This window comes from Alosa sapidissima, chromosome 17 (genome assembly GCF_018492685.1).
Source record: "Alosa sapidissima isolate fAloSap1 chromosome 17, fAloSap1.pri, whole genome shotgun sequence".
Lineage (NCBI taxonomy): Eukaryota > Metazoa > Chordata > Actinopteri > Clupeiformes > Clupeidae > Alosa > Alosa sapidissima.
The window spans coordinates 4917203-4932213 of NC_055973.1; the positions used below are offsets into that span (position 1 = coordinate 4917203).

Consider the following 15011-nt stretch of genomic DNA (forward strand, 5'->3'; position numbering starts at 1 on the left):
GGGAGGGGAATGGAGCAGTGACTGTGTGTGTGTAGTGTTCTTAACTGGTGGGTCGGGACCCAAAAGTGGGTTGCGGAACTGTTCTGGCTGGGTCGTGGAGCTTGTGGATTAAAAAAAAAAAAAGAAAAAGACAAACCTGTCGAGTACTTTGAAAGGTTACATCAGGAGTTGAAGACTTCACAAATGTAATGCCAAACATCAGCATGCGCCAAAGAAGTAGACCTGCAGGTAGGCCTACTGTGCATGTCTTACCCTGTAGTTCACCGTATCTGTTGGTTTGAACACTAAACAAATATATGGGTCGCGACTAAATGAACATCGGAAACTGTGGGTCCCAAAGCCAGACCAGTTAAGAACCACTGATGTAGAGGATGTGTGTTGGAGAAGATCCATGTTCCAGAATAGGTTACAGTTTTTGGTGTCTGCCGATGCTCTCCTGAAACACCTGGTATTACATGATGTAACTTCATTGTGTGAATTTAGTCCTACTGTTGGATTTAATGACATTTCAGAAATAAGCTACGCAACCTATTGGCACACTTTTGCATCTGGAGAGAGTGCCTTCATTTTCCCGTTAGCTCACACGTCATGTTGGTCGTTCGTGAAGTGCTCACCAGAATCATAGAAATTAACATTGCAAGACACTTATCTCTTCTATGATCCCAGAAAGATTTTCTTGAATTTGTTAGTTTTGTTGAACATTTATTTTATCTAATGACAGAATGATGATAGACAACACAATTAATTTCATCCACCTATCCTTGCACTATGCGCAACTATGTTCCACTAGGGAGACTGAAAGCAAATTACTTTCACGTTCCTCTTAAAGAGGCAGTCAATTAGACCTACACACCACCAATGTAATGACAAGTGTAATAGTTTACAAATCAATATGAACTACTAAAAATGTGAGCTATTAATGCTATATAAATAAATGTGACTTGACTATAAGTAATTATGCAGATCATAAAATGCTAGAAATTATTAACAAAATAACGTTTATATGTATTCCAAAATATGAAATAGAAAAGTATGACATAAGCCATCATTTTCTGTTTGTGTTTGTGTGTGTGTGTGTGTGTGTGTGTGTGTGTGTGTGTGTGTGTGTGTGTGTGTGTGTGTGTGTAGGTTTGAGCAGAAACACTACTATGGTCTGTGCTCGAAAGAGATTTCATCTCCTCTAACCTCTAGGATGGGAAAGTGTACATTTAGTGAGCTATGGCTCGAAGACGGTGTGTTTAGTAGTTGCCTCAAGTCTGTTGCTAACAATTGGTATCAAGCCACATTGTGTAAGAGTTGTCTAGATTGGGCATAAAAGCCTCAGTCACATGCAGAATCAGAAAAGCATAAAGTTGCTGTAAAAGCATAAAAGCCTTACAGTCACATGCAGAATCAGAAAAGCATAAAGTTGCTGTAAAAGCATAAAAGCCTTACAGTCACATGCAGAATCAGAAAAGCTGCAAAAGCATAAAAGCCTCAGTCACAGTCACAGTTTATGCAGAAAAGCATAAAGTTGCTGTAAAAGGTTTGCAACAGGCGCAGGCAATCACTCAATTTTGTTCGACGCCGTCACTACCCGACACACAGTGGGTTCGAATCAACCTCCACCTTGAAAGTGGAGGTCCCATGACCAAACGTTGATTGTACAACAGGAACGAAGATATAGCCAAACTTTTCCAAATAATGTTCCCAGACTCTAACATCGCCCAAAAATGTTATTTTGAAGGGAATTTTGATGACTGAAGTTATTTTTTGTAATTCGTGTAGGTCATAAATTGAAATCATAATGGTCATAAAAAGGTCTTAAAAAGTCTTACGTGTGACTGACTGAACCCTGCAGAAACCCTGATGTATATACAGTGTGTGCATATATATACTATACTATATATAATTATACTCTGGTATAGAGTATATAATTCCATATGCTATTTATTATACAGCTCTTCACTATGCTAGTAGAAACGCTCCGATGAATTGAATGGGATTTCCCAGCGTTCTACGGTAAATTATTTACATATAATTACCGCTGTCAATGGCAACAGGTTTTGTGTTGTTGTCAATGGCAACAGGTTTTTTCTGATTTAAGTCTTTCACATCACTTTGAAAGTAGTCCAGTCACTTTCTGCAATGGAACTTCATTCAAAAGGGAAAGCAGACGGTTGATCAGCTTTTTTCTGAAGAATGGTGGATTCAAGTTCAGCATGTGTTGCAAACTATTTGTTTCTCAGAAAAAGCCACGATGAAACGGTAACAAATCAATGGAAAGAGACATATCGTGGAGTTTTTTTGGTTTTGCCAAGTAGCTGTATAATAAGCGGGATAATAATGCAAGTCATTACCGGAAAATAAGTCTGATAATTTTTGCCCTGTCGGGACTTATTTTCCGATAATGACTGGTGTTCTATACATTATCCCTTACATTATTATATAAGAAATATTTACAAATGAGGCAAATAATATTCTAGCATACCTATTATGCTGTAATTGTGTTATGCTCTTTTTGGTCTGCAGTGGAGCTGCCACAGCTAGATGAGGGCAGGACCACCATGAAGTCCAGCGACAGGCTATCTGTCCTGACCCCGGCTCCAGCAAGAGCATCAGTCTCAGCTCCTCCAGACCCACCCCAGGACTCCACCCTGCACGAGCCCAGTCAGGGGGGCCTGTTTGTGGGGAAGCGCTTCCTGCTGGTGGGCTTTGGCGTAGAGGCAGAGGCCCAGTTGTCTCAGCTGGTGGAAGAAGGCTGTGGGAAGTTGCTGGTTGGCCGCAGCAGGGTGGTGGCTGACTACGCCGTTGTCCCTCTACTTGGCTGTGAGGTGGAGGCCACAGTGGATGAGGTCGTCACAGATACTTGGCTGGTAAGAGGATGCCAGTGATGCTCTGTCATCTTTTTCATTACCTTAAAAAGCATAGTTATACCTAACTTACAGGGTTTTTTTAGATTCTTCACCTCATCCATATAAGGATATTTAGCATAAATTTTAGTAGCAGGTCCGTAACTTCCAAAGCTATGGAAAATAATACTTTGAGGTGCCCTGTGATTCAGATCTGCTCCAAAAATGTGGGTGGGTGCCAGTGGGTGAGGTAATAACTTACAAGGCAACCAAGACTAGGCTATATTGTGCACCTGCCTGAATCCTGAAACTACTATCAGTAGTTAGTGAGAAGTCCATATAATGAATAATCTTATTAATGGATGTAGGTTTGTGAGGGTGCACTCTGATAAATCAAAGGTCATTAAAGTTGTATTAGTGTAATTATTGTATTATGTGTCATGTATTTATGGTTAGCGTGTTGTTTGTGTGTGCTGATTTGATGTGTTGGTCGTGTTTAAGGCTATGTGTGCTGATTTGATGTGTTGGTCGTGTTTGTTAAGGCCATGTGTGTGTTGTTTGTGTGTGCTGATTTGATGTGTTGGTCGTGTTTGTTAAGGCCATGTGTGTGTTGTTTGTGTGTGCTGATTTGATGTGTTGGTCGTGTTTGTTAAGGCCGTGTGTGCTGATTTGATGTGTTGGTCGTGTTTGTTAAGGCCATGTGTGTGTTGTTTGTGTGTGTGTTTGTGTGTGCTGATTTGATGTGTTTGTTAAGGCCATGTGTGCTGATTTGATGTGTTGGTCGTGTTTGTTAAGGCCATGTGTGTGTTGTTTGTGTGTGCTGATTTGATGTGTTGGTCGTGTTTGTTAAGGCCATGTGTGTGGAGCAGCAGTGTGTCTTGGAGCTGTCTTCACACCCCCTCTTCACACCAGTGGCCGTGCTGGAGGGCAGGTCCCCTCTGAAGGGCTGTGTGCTGTCCTTCAGCCAGTTCACCGGGGCGGAGAGGGAGTCCCTCATTGAGCTGGCCAAGCACCTGGGCGCCAGGTGAGTCGTCCATATGAGCACACCATATGTCCATATGCAGTCCATATGAATTAGATCAGATTAGATTAGATTCAACTTTATTGTCATTGTGCAGTGTACAAGTACAAAGACAAGGAAATGCAGTTTGCATTTCTAACCAGAATACACACACATTTCATGTTAGGCTGATGTAATTGAAATGTAGTTTGAATAATCTTTTTAATTAGGGCTGCAGCTAATGATTCTATTAGTTATCGATCAATATGTTGATTGAATTAGTTGTAGAAAATTGTGTGTGTGTGTGTGTGGGGGGGGGATTGTTAATCAGCATTTCCTTTTCAAAGATATTATCCTCAAATGCCACGTTTTGTCCATACGCCAAGAATATTAGTTTACTGTCACAGAGCAGTAAGTGAACCAGAAAAATAGTTGAAACTGAAATTGGAGAATTTGAGGGGTTTTGATCAGCTGATACAAATATGAAGTCATTTCAGTGTGTGAAAAGGAAAATGCAATTCAGCAGTGTGAAGAGATGTGAAGGCATGAGGTAGAGTAATACAGACATCTGTAAAACTGTTTTCTTCGGAAATCTACACTCATACCAGTATTACTCAGCGTAGGGCTGCACGATTATGACCAAAATGATAATCACGATTATTTTGATCAATATTGAGATCACGATTATTTATCACGATTATTAATTAATTTTAGTGACAAAAAATATTTTTTCCCTAAACATATTGGACTTGCTATCTGGCTCACCCAAATTCTTCCCCTCACATTTACTCCCCTAAATTACTGCAAATATAGATTTGACTGCGACTTCCAAACAACTTTCAAACAAATGTTTTGTGCGTGCTACTTTGTTAATATTTGGGGAAACGCCCACCGGGAATCCTCCAAACGCTCCCCATTAGCCACTTAAGCTCTGCTTCGTGTTCATGAGTTTACTGTAATCGTTAGTCCAGGGGTGTCCAAACTTTTTGACTGAAGGGCCACATTGGGTTTTGAAAATTGGCCAGCGGGCCACACACAAATAATAATAATAATGTTTTGTATTATTTAAATGACAAAATAATTTTGTTGTAGAAAATTAATTTCTTAAGAAATACTGTTAATTTGATGCTGTTTAATTCATGTATAAATGGTGCACTGTCACTTTAAGACTCTTTGCCAGCTCCACTCAAATATAGCCTATGGCTAGTGCTGTGCCTATGGCTGTGCCCTCTCACGGTTTATAAATGGTCAGTAGTGGGAACTACTGTTGCCATCGCCCTCTCTCCCACGCTCAAATGCGTCCCCAATTAAATGGACTAGCATAACGTAGTTAGATCTGCTGCAATGGAGATACTACTGTATGTATCTCAATGTAACAAGCTGTTTTGACATTGACATGGTAAACGCTCTCTAAGAAGAGTGTAAAGCAGTTTGCAGTAGCCTAAAGTTAACCACGTCGTCTATCGCTGGAAAAAAAATAGCGAGCGGCCTATGATAAACTAATAAATGCTTGGTGGGCCGGATTAAAGTGCATGGCTGGCCGCAGTTTGGACACCCCTGGTTTAGTCATTCGCTGATATGTAAAACACTGACGTGTAGGCTACATTTTCATTATTGTTCAATCGTTTTGAGTAGGCTGTGTCTTGAAACGCATATGCATTGTAGGTTGCACATGTAGCTTATAAAATACATGAATAAAATTCACGGATCCCGTCGTTAGCTCAACTCTTATTACAGTATAGGCTATCGGAGGAAGCAAACAAGGACTAAAAGTTAACGTGATAAAAAAGGCATGTGTGGTTTACGTCATGTGATGTGTTTCACGGTATGAGTTGAGAGCCCTGCTTTGCTTATATTTTTGGTTAACTTAACTTGCCTGAAATCCGAAATATTTTCGAACAATGGATGATCCGCTTCGAGGGACAAGCTCTTGGCCTTCTGCTGTGCCACACATTTGATTTTTGATCGTCGTTTATTGTATAGTCTAACCAGCCTACTAATAGTTAACATAATGTCACTAGTCCACAGTGCATCAGGCTGAGCAGTGCAGGGAACAGCTGTCATTGGTACTGTAGGCTGCATGCAGGCACATGGTCAGACAGGTCAGACAGCGCTTGATTTGTTTTGTAGCGGAGCGTTCTATGGGTTGCCAGGTTGGTTCTATGGGTAGAGCACGCACTTGAAATATCGCTCGATCGCGCAAATTTGATCGTGGGAAGCCAAAATTGTGATCGTGATTAAAATTCGATTAATTGTGCAGCCCTAACTCAGCGTGCCGTTTCACTCCCACGTGAAGCGTGCAGCAAGATTTGCTAGGAAGCCAATGACAGAATTAACAATTAACAATAATTGGTGGGTGGAGGGCTGGAAGCTTTGGCCCAGAGTCTAGATTTCTAGAATTATACCCTGGTTTGGTGGGTGCAGTATCGTAAACGCAGTATTGCATTTTTGGCACTCAAAGTGTTAAATTCATACTTGCTTGGAAGTGAGATGGAAAAATCTATGCAATGGGCAACTTCTAAAAAAAACTAGATATCACTGCTTCTCAAAGCAGTTTCATCATGAGAATTTTAACTGAATAAATCATTTTCAAAAGATTTGATTAAGCAGTAGAATTGTCTTTTACCTTGCCTATGCCTTTGTCTTGGACATTATTTTATCGTTTTACATCTTTTTATTTTCATTCGAGTTCATTTACAAATGTGCATTAAAAATTTCAATGGATCTCATGAACCGTTTTCATAAACAGGTGCTCTACATCCACATCACACCCTCATCCTCCCCATGTACGCACGCGCATGCACACGCACGCACGCACGCACGCACACACACGCACACACATGCGCACCCTTATTGAGTCATCTCTGCCCGCATGTACGCACACACACACACACACTTGCACCCACATTCATACACCTATGCCACTCACTAATACACAAGAAGGGGAAATAATAAAAAAAAGGTCAACAGCAATTAAAAAAAAAAAGAAAAATAAATAATAATATAAAAAAACATTACCAATACTTAAATAACCAGTATGTTGACAAATCACAGTAACAAGCTAGTTCTAGTTTATATTACATTACCGACACATCATAAACAAAGTTAAGCCATCCAGCCCCCCACGCGCGCCCACTCCGACAGCGAGTTTGGCATTTCTGATTTAAAATGTCGTACAGTTTGCTAATTTGGCCTCTAATAGTGGATAGTGTTATTAGGTTCTCTTCCAATTCAGTCAGTTCGAAATGTAACTTGTTTTCTTTAATAAGCGATTTTATAGTAGCCTGACGAGCCAGACCCACATTAAAATGTAGGGTCTGGGTTAGGCAAATTCAATTCTACACTTAGTTCTTGGAATGTTTTGAATTTCCAGTTTTTATGAAACATGTCTTTAAGTTGATTTAATCCCCTATTGTCTCCATCTATCAGTTAAATGCAAATATTTTTTTTTAAATCAGGTTTTTGATGAATAGGTGAGTATACAGAAATGAATTTAGCAGTGCCAAACTTTCTCAAACAGTCTCGCCAAACAGATAATGTGTTTGCAACAGTTTGATATTTGATCAAAATGTTTGATAAATATGAGAGAGTGTAAAGGTATTGGGTCAACATATCCTGCTTCTATTTGTACCCAATGAGAGTCTGGTCTTCCCAATGACCATGATCGTATGTTTCTCAGTTGGGCTGACCAGTAATAGTGTTGGAAATTGTGAAAACCTAGACCATCCATGGGCTCAGGTTTCATCAGGGTCAGTAGGTTAATTCTTGGTTTCTTATTGGACCATATAAATTTTGAAATATGATTGTTCAGCTTTTTAAAGAATGTTATAGACAAGTAGCAAGGTACATTTTGAAAGAGAAAATTCAATCTCGGAAGGATATGACATTTATCCTCCCTAAAAGAGATAAAAGTGGTTTGGCCCATATACATAGATCGCTGTTGATGTCATTACTAAGGGGAATGTAATTCTTTTTAAATAAATCAGCTAGTTGTGGTGTGAAGTGTACTCCTAGATATTTGAAACCATCTGGTGACCATTTAAAAGGGTATAATTTCTGCCTTTCTTCTGTTGGGTTCAAGAGACATGCATTGGATTTATTGTAATTTATCTTGTATCCAGAGAATTTTCCAAATTGTTCAATTGTGCTATATAGGTGTGGTAAGGAATTTTCTGGTTGCTCAATATATAAGACTATATCATCAGCATATAAAGATAATTTATGATCGTCTTTGCCAATGTGTACTCCTTTTATGTTGATATTATCTCGTGCAGATGTTGCTAATGTCTCAATCACTATTGCAAACAATGAGCTTGACAGTGGACACCCTTGTCTCGTACCTCTCATCAAGTTGAACGGAACAGATGTCAAACCATTAGTTATAACTGCTGCTTTCGGAGCTTGGTAGATTGCCTTGATCCACTCAATAAAGTCATCTCCCATGTTTAACTTATGCAATACACTAAAGAGGAAGTTCCACTCAACTCTGTCAAAGGCCTTCTCTGCATCCAAAGATAGAAGCAGAGAAGGCCTTTGATTCACCTTAAGTAATTAGTTATGTTCAGCAACCATCTAATATTGTCGGTGGAGTATCTTCCCTTAATAAATCCTGCTTGGTCTGGGTTGATAACTTTGGACATGATATTTTTTGCTATGATGTCTCCTTTGTTATCTTTATCATTGCAGTGTCCAGGACTTCTTTGTGCGAACAGCCAACCAGCGGAAAGGCATGCTGGCCAGCACTCACCTGGTTCTGCGCACACCAGAGGGGACCAAGTACCAGGCTGCCCAGAAATGGGGTCTGCCCGCCGTTTCACTTCGGTGGATCCTCGAGTCAGCCAGGTGTGGCCGCAAGGCTGATGAACAGCGTTTTCTGGTGGATCTGCCGCCTTCCCCAGGTCAGAGTTCAAGCTCAAACGAGCATAGAGTTAATTGGCTACCTAAAATGTATGCAGTGCTTTCCAACCTGTTACGCTTGTTAATCCCTTAATCATTAGCAACTATTGATGTAGCTGTTGATAGAAAGAACAAACTCACACTTTTGAACACCAGCCTAATTGTTGAAATGTGTGTTTTCTAATTTAGGTAATTATTTATCATTGTCTTTAGCAAGTTTCCCATATCTAGCATTAACTGAGTGAAATAAAACACGAAAAATTGTGCATAGGAAGAATATCCAATAGTAGATTGTTGCACATGACCATGGGTGCCTAAAACTCATCTATATTTGCTGTAGATATAGAAGTGTGTTTCTAAAACGGATAGTTTCGGTCTTTAATTATGATTGGCTGAATTGTGTTTGATGCCGTTGTCAATTGCAGCACAATCTCAGTTGCCGTTCTTTTAATTTGTGAAATCTTGCCAGGTATATGTGGTAAACTATTTTAGAAAGGCAATAAGCGATTCGAGTCTGTAGGTTACAGAAATTTTAGCACAGCTAAAGGGGTTTTCTGCATTATTTATTTACAATGCTCCTTAGCTGTTCTAAAATCACTGTAACCTACGGCCTCTCGGTATAGTATGTGATTTGAAATGGTTGTGGCTTGGGGCTTAGTCATTTGGAGGACTTTTTCTCCCTGAAACTGAATCATGCTTCACTTTTATCATCAGACCGCAGTGAGGACAGTTTTGTGGGCGGTTCACAGAAACTCCCTGTCCCGGTAGTGGCCCCGTTGCCAACCAGACATTCCCCGGATGTCTCCCTACTCGGGCTGCAGAGTGGCGGGGCGGTGACCCCGCTGGACACTAGTCGTCTGCAGAGTCGGGCTGTCCGCTCCGCCCTGCGAAGGGTCAAGGGTCAAAGTGGATTAGAGGTCACGGAGGGCTCAGACACAGGAACACCACTGGGACAGGAGGGGCGGGAGAAGACCCCCCTTCTGAAAGAGCCACGCTCGTTCCAGCTGGACACACCTTCACGTTTTCTCAGCAGGGACCAGCTGTTCAAGCCCAACTTTGACACGAAGGTAAGTTAACATTACATAACATATATTTTATAACATAACATATATAGACTCTTTTGATCCCGTGAGGGAAATTTGGTCTCTGCATTTATCCCAATCCCTGAATTAGTGAAACACAAACAGCACACAGTGAGGTGAAGCACACACTAACCAGCGGCGCTTGGGGAGCAGTGAGGGGTTAGGTGCCTTGCTCAAGGGCACTTCAGCCGTGGATGTGGGCGTGGGAGAGCAGTGCTCAACATCTTTCCCCGCCCACATTTTTCTTACTGGTAGGGGATCGAACCAGCATAGGCCACGGCTGCCCACTTTCTGACCTTTCTGGCATACTAACCTTTTCATCTATATGCCGGTTTAACTTCCTCTCAATCAAAAATAAGAAACACCTCCAGAGCATTGTGTACACATGTTCTAAAATCATTGGGCACCCTCTTCAGTTTTTATAAAACATATATGTCACTATGTCGGCATAGGGAAATTGCCCCTCAGGGATTAATAAAGTTTTTTGAATTTAATTAAACTGAATTAACAGCATAAACTACCTGCTAATTCACTACTGCCACTCTGTGTTGCCTCACATACAGACTACACTAACTAAACAGACCTTTTTGAACCATTTTCTTATACATGACATAATCTCAATGAAAGGTACCTGCTGACCCTCACAATGTTAGTGACACAAATAAAGTGAAAGAAAAATGCTATTAGCCAGATCCTTAATCCAGATCGAGATGATCATGTACAACGACCAAGAAGGACCCTCTATCTTGTATATACATTTTAAGTAAATTTGACCTATAGTTCAGGGTTCCCACGGGTCATGGAATTTCTGGAATATCATGGAATTTCGGAAAGTCTATTCCAGACATGGAAAGTCAGGGAATTTTATCATTTTTTGGGGAAAGTCATGGAATATCAGGGAATTTGGTTGTTAGCAGTTTAACATTTACTTGCCAAAATACATTAATACAAATATTTCCACAGAGAACTGGTGTATATCTGGTTATTCAATGCCCCTTTATTCATCTCCCGCTCTACAAAAGTAGAAGATTCTTGAACGCTACGCGGCTGCTCTGAAATCATTAGTCGGTATTGTATTATTCATTATATAGTAAGCTTAAGTCATGGAAATTCAGTTTTTTTGTCAGGGAAAGTCAGGTGAAAGTCATGGAATTTTACATTTGACTTAAAGTGGGAACCCTGTAAAGTTATTTGTGCAGACGGACCCAATTACAATACACTTGACCCCTGTGTTCTGCATGAGCTTAGGGAAATAAACTATGTAGCTCTTTAAGGTAACAACGGTTACATTTGTTATTTGTGATGCGGACTCTGTAATATAGCTATAATATGGATATGGTTATGCAGTGTCTGTGAGCTCCCATGTACATGCCCCCAGAGTGTAGCGCTCTAGCTGCCTGGCTGCATTAGCTGCTGGCTGTTGCAACTCGAACTAGGTAAACACGATTGTTTTCAGTGGATTTCTCCTTCAAGTCAAGTCAGTTTTATTTTTAAAGCGCATTTAAACATGCACAGAGTGCAACCTAAAGCGCTCCACAAACAAGACATATAACAAGACAAAAGATGCCGGATGGAGCGGCGTAGTCGCCAGCGTGCCCATGACATCAAGACATGACAAATACATTTAAAAAATAACAAATACAAAAAATGCCGGACGGAGCGGCGTAGTCGCCAGCGTACCCGTGACACCAAGACATACAAGACACACAACAAAACAAATAAAAAGTAAAAAAAAAAATATATATATTTAAAAAGTGGGAAAAGTGATGTTAAAATTAGTCCAATTTCCAAACCAGCTGAAAAATGTCCAAGGGCAATGATGATCCGTGAAAACTGCGCACAGAGCTGTGTCTTCACATGCAACGCCAACAATGTTCTTTAGCAACTGACCAACCCGGTGAATTCACTGGCAGTCTGGAGATAACGTTAACGTTAGGCCTTGTAGACTGCAGTCTGGAGATCACTGGAAGCACAGTCTGAAGTAGTGGGCGATCGTGTAGATGGACTTTTAACAGCGACCGTTTGTTGCTCCGTGAGATTGTAGCTCTTCACCATTAACGTTAGTCTGAAGTTGGCATGGCAGCTCGTAGGTCAGCAACAGCTCGGCGGCCACGGCAGATCTTTCGCAGAGTAGCCTAGGTTCAGCTGTCCCGAGAGATCCCCCTCGACCAGACAGTGAAGTGCAGCACCGCTCACGGATGGATGGAAGGATGTCCGATGTCCAGCTAGGGCAAAAGCTAGCCATAGCAAGCTCCCAATGGACAAACGTCAACGACATCAGCTGACTTAGAAGCAGTAAAAAGGACTAAGAATAACACAAAAACTATAAAAAAAATAAATAAAAAAAATAACGTAAATAAATAGGGAAAACATTTAACTAGACAAACCAATACAAAAAATAAACATGACATTACATAAAATTACGAACATTACATAAAAACAAACAAAAACATGACGCCAGACGGAGCGGCGTGTCTCGCCAGCGTCCCCGTAACCTAGCAACTCCTGAGGAGTTTAAGGCAAGGTCTTAATGGGCATGGTTTCACAAAGAGATTTTAGAGTGCTTCGCTAAAGCAACAGGCAGCGGTGAAAGCATACTTTAGTCTCTTTGGTCCATCACAGCTCCAAGGCACTTGGTGGAGGTATGCACTCTACTGAGTACCATTCTAGTTTTAGTTGATTTAATGATCTACATGATTTACAGTAATAATTTACTTATCCAGATTGCTTTCCTTTTTTTCATCTGGCCAGGATGTGTTGAATGACCTGAAGACTCCTGGCAACAAGGGTCAGCAGGAGCAGGGTGTGGAAACTCCTCTCACAGAAGTGATCAAACGGAACCTGAAGGCAGCCGTGGCCAACAGTTCTCGCCCAAACACACACCTCGCCGATCTGGGGGCCAGCCCACCACTGAACAAGGAGCAGCAGCCCATGGTACGTGTGCTGAATACTGAAATACAAGTCATTCTTTTGGGAAACAATCCCTTTGCTCATCAAGGAGCTGTGAATTTTCCACACTGCACTTTGTTTGAACACACACAAGTTTGTTTGAACACACACACGTTTGTTTGAACACACACAAGTTTGAAAGCATTTATAGACCAATGTTGTGTTAACTACTTGTATACAGGACTGTATGATTATTGTTGCACTGACAGGCACGGGATGCATAATATTTACTATCTCTCTCTGACTCTCACAAGCATACAGTAGATGAACAGATACACAGCCTACTAATGTAAAGCCTTTTACCTGCAGGCAGAAGAACCTGGCCCTTTAGCTGGTGTGGTTATTTGTGTGAGCAAGAAACTGAGTAAGAAGCAAGGAGAGCTCAATGCCATTTCCTCCTCACTTGGGGGCGATTTCAGGTAATGGGTTACTGTACACGTGTCCTTTGGAGAAGAACATATCTCTTGCTTACGCCTAGGTTTTTATTTGTGTGTGTGTGTTTCTGTGCATATCTAGGACGTCTATCACCCTCTGTGTTTTTCAGTGAGCATCATGTGTTTTTTTCTGAAGAAATAATGTGCTTTCTTCCTGATCAGATGGGCTTGTGATGACTCGGTAACACATTACATCTATGAGGGAAAGGTCGGGGACAACAGTAGGGAGTACAAAGCTGTGAAAGACCGAAGGCTGTATGTGGTATCTCAGCACTGGCTGCTGGCAGTAAGTACACACATGTTGGGTTCTTACCTAAAAATACAAACCACAAAAATCCCCTCAGCAAACAAACGCCTTCTAAGAAATCAGCCCCAACCCTAACTCCCAGTGTGGCTTACCACCAGATGCATACAGGCACAAAAATGTCACTGCATTTGCACCTGCATACTAGGGTGATTTGTTGACACGTTTTTCATAATAGTTGTCAACTAGCCCAGGGTCCTTAAAAAGTCTTGTTTTATTTTAAGTGTTTTATTTCTGATATTTAAGACCTTAACATTTGATCTGGAGCAGAATGATTGTTTAGCTTATATTCAGACTTGCCAATCTAACCGCATTTTAGCTAGTACGTTTTTCCCCTCATTTATAAATTTGACCTGGTGCACAGTGGGCTTGCCAATGAGCTCTGAACCAGCTGAAAAGTTTTTGACCAATCACAACTCTGAATTAATTGCCCTTGCTTTCATCCATTAACTAAAACATATTAGCACGCGCGAATGATGGAATGTGTAGCCTAATAGCAGCATTGTTGACGTCTCGATCCCCCGCCCTCCTCATTCTGCATGTCTGGCTCCTCCGGTGAGGACTGTTCATGAGCACCTTAGCAAAGGTTAACAGACAGGGAGGGATGTGGAAAACGATCGAGAGATTAAGAATTAAGTTAATGTTATGCATGTATTTGCAATCTAGTTTGGTTGTTCATAAGCTGACAAACAAAGTTACATTGTCCATGTAGGCTAATGCAGGTGGTTAACGTAATTTTTCATAGTATCCTCCCGTTTATAACATCCTGTTTATAACCTCAACTAAAGGGTAGGCTATTCGGAGAGCGCAGGGTTTTGCAAGTGCCAGTGTCTCGCAATGTTACTCAAAGTGTTTTTCAAAAATCCTGTTTGATGGTAAATACAAACAAACAAACTGCGCCAAAAAACAAATTATTTCAGCTAAACTCATAACCATAATGAGAGAGGTGAAAGAAAAACGACTGCATGTGTTGCATAAATTCCTAGAATGTTAGAGATGGCCATGCCTCTGCAAGACTTCCTCACCATACATTGTGTACAGTCTGCAGTGCTGATATAGCCTGCTTAAACATAGCCTATGTCATTTGCATTTTCAGAGCAATCTTTATGTATTGATATGTACGTTATGGCAATAGGCTACTTGCTATAAATTCAGAATTAAAAAAAAGAAACATTGAAGTGCTTATTTGATGTTATGAGGGAGAGGTCTGTGTCAGTCCTTAATATCACCAAGATTTTTCAAAGAACATATTTTTTCAGGCAGAGATGAAGGCCTACTATAAATGGTTATTTTTTTCAGGTGTGCTCTCAATTTGAATTTGCACTTCTGACATTATGAATTCATCTATACAAAAATATTATGTGTTATGTCTGTTTTCTAAAGTTTTGCAAAACATTTTCAACATAAGGCATACTCCCAACAGTTTGGCAGTTGTTTCATTTTTCCTGCCTATCCCACGACAATGACGATGATTTCTGTGATTGGTATTGTTTTACACTTCTTAAAAAGGTCATA

The 15011-nt window shown here is 40.7% G+C and overlaps 1 protein-coding gene across 1 annotated transcript in view; it reads left to right on the plus strand.

Moving 5' to 3' along the window:
• The window catches only part of topbp1 (DNA topoisomerase II binding protein 1), a 72176-nt gene that overhangs the window by 15790 nt on the left and 41375 nt on the right, over nt 1-15011 (plus strand). Inside the window, exons 11-17 of the mRNA XM_042067545.1 lie at nt 2512-2855; nt 3683-3855; nt 8518-8729; nt 9442-9794; nt 12561-12743; nt 13068-13177; nt 13355-13478. Coding sequence (XP_041923479.1) covers nt 2512-2855; nt 3683-3855; nt 8518-8729; nt 9442-9794; nt 12561-12743; nt 13068-13177; nt 13355-13478 — 1499 coding nt within the window. The remainder of the gene's footprint in view (nt 1-2511; nt 2856-3682; nt 3856-8517; nt 8730-9441; nt 9795-12560; nt 12744-13067; nt 13178-13354; nt 13479-15011) is intronic.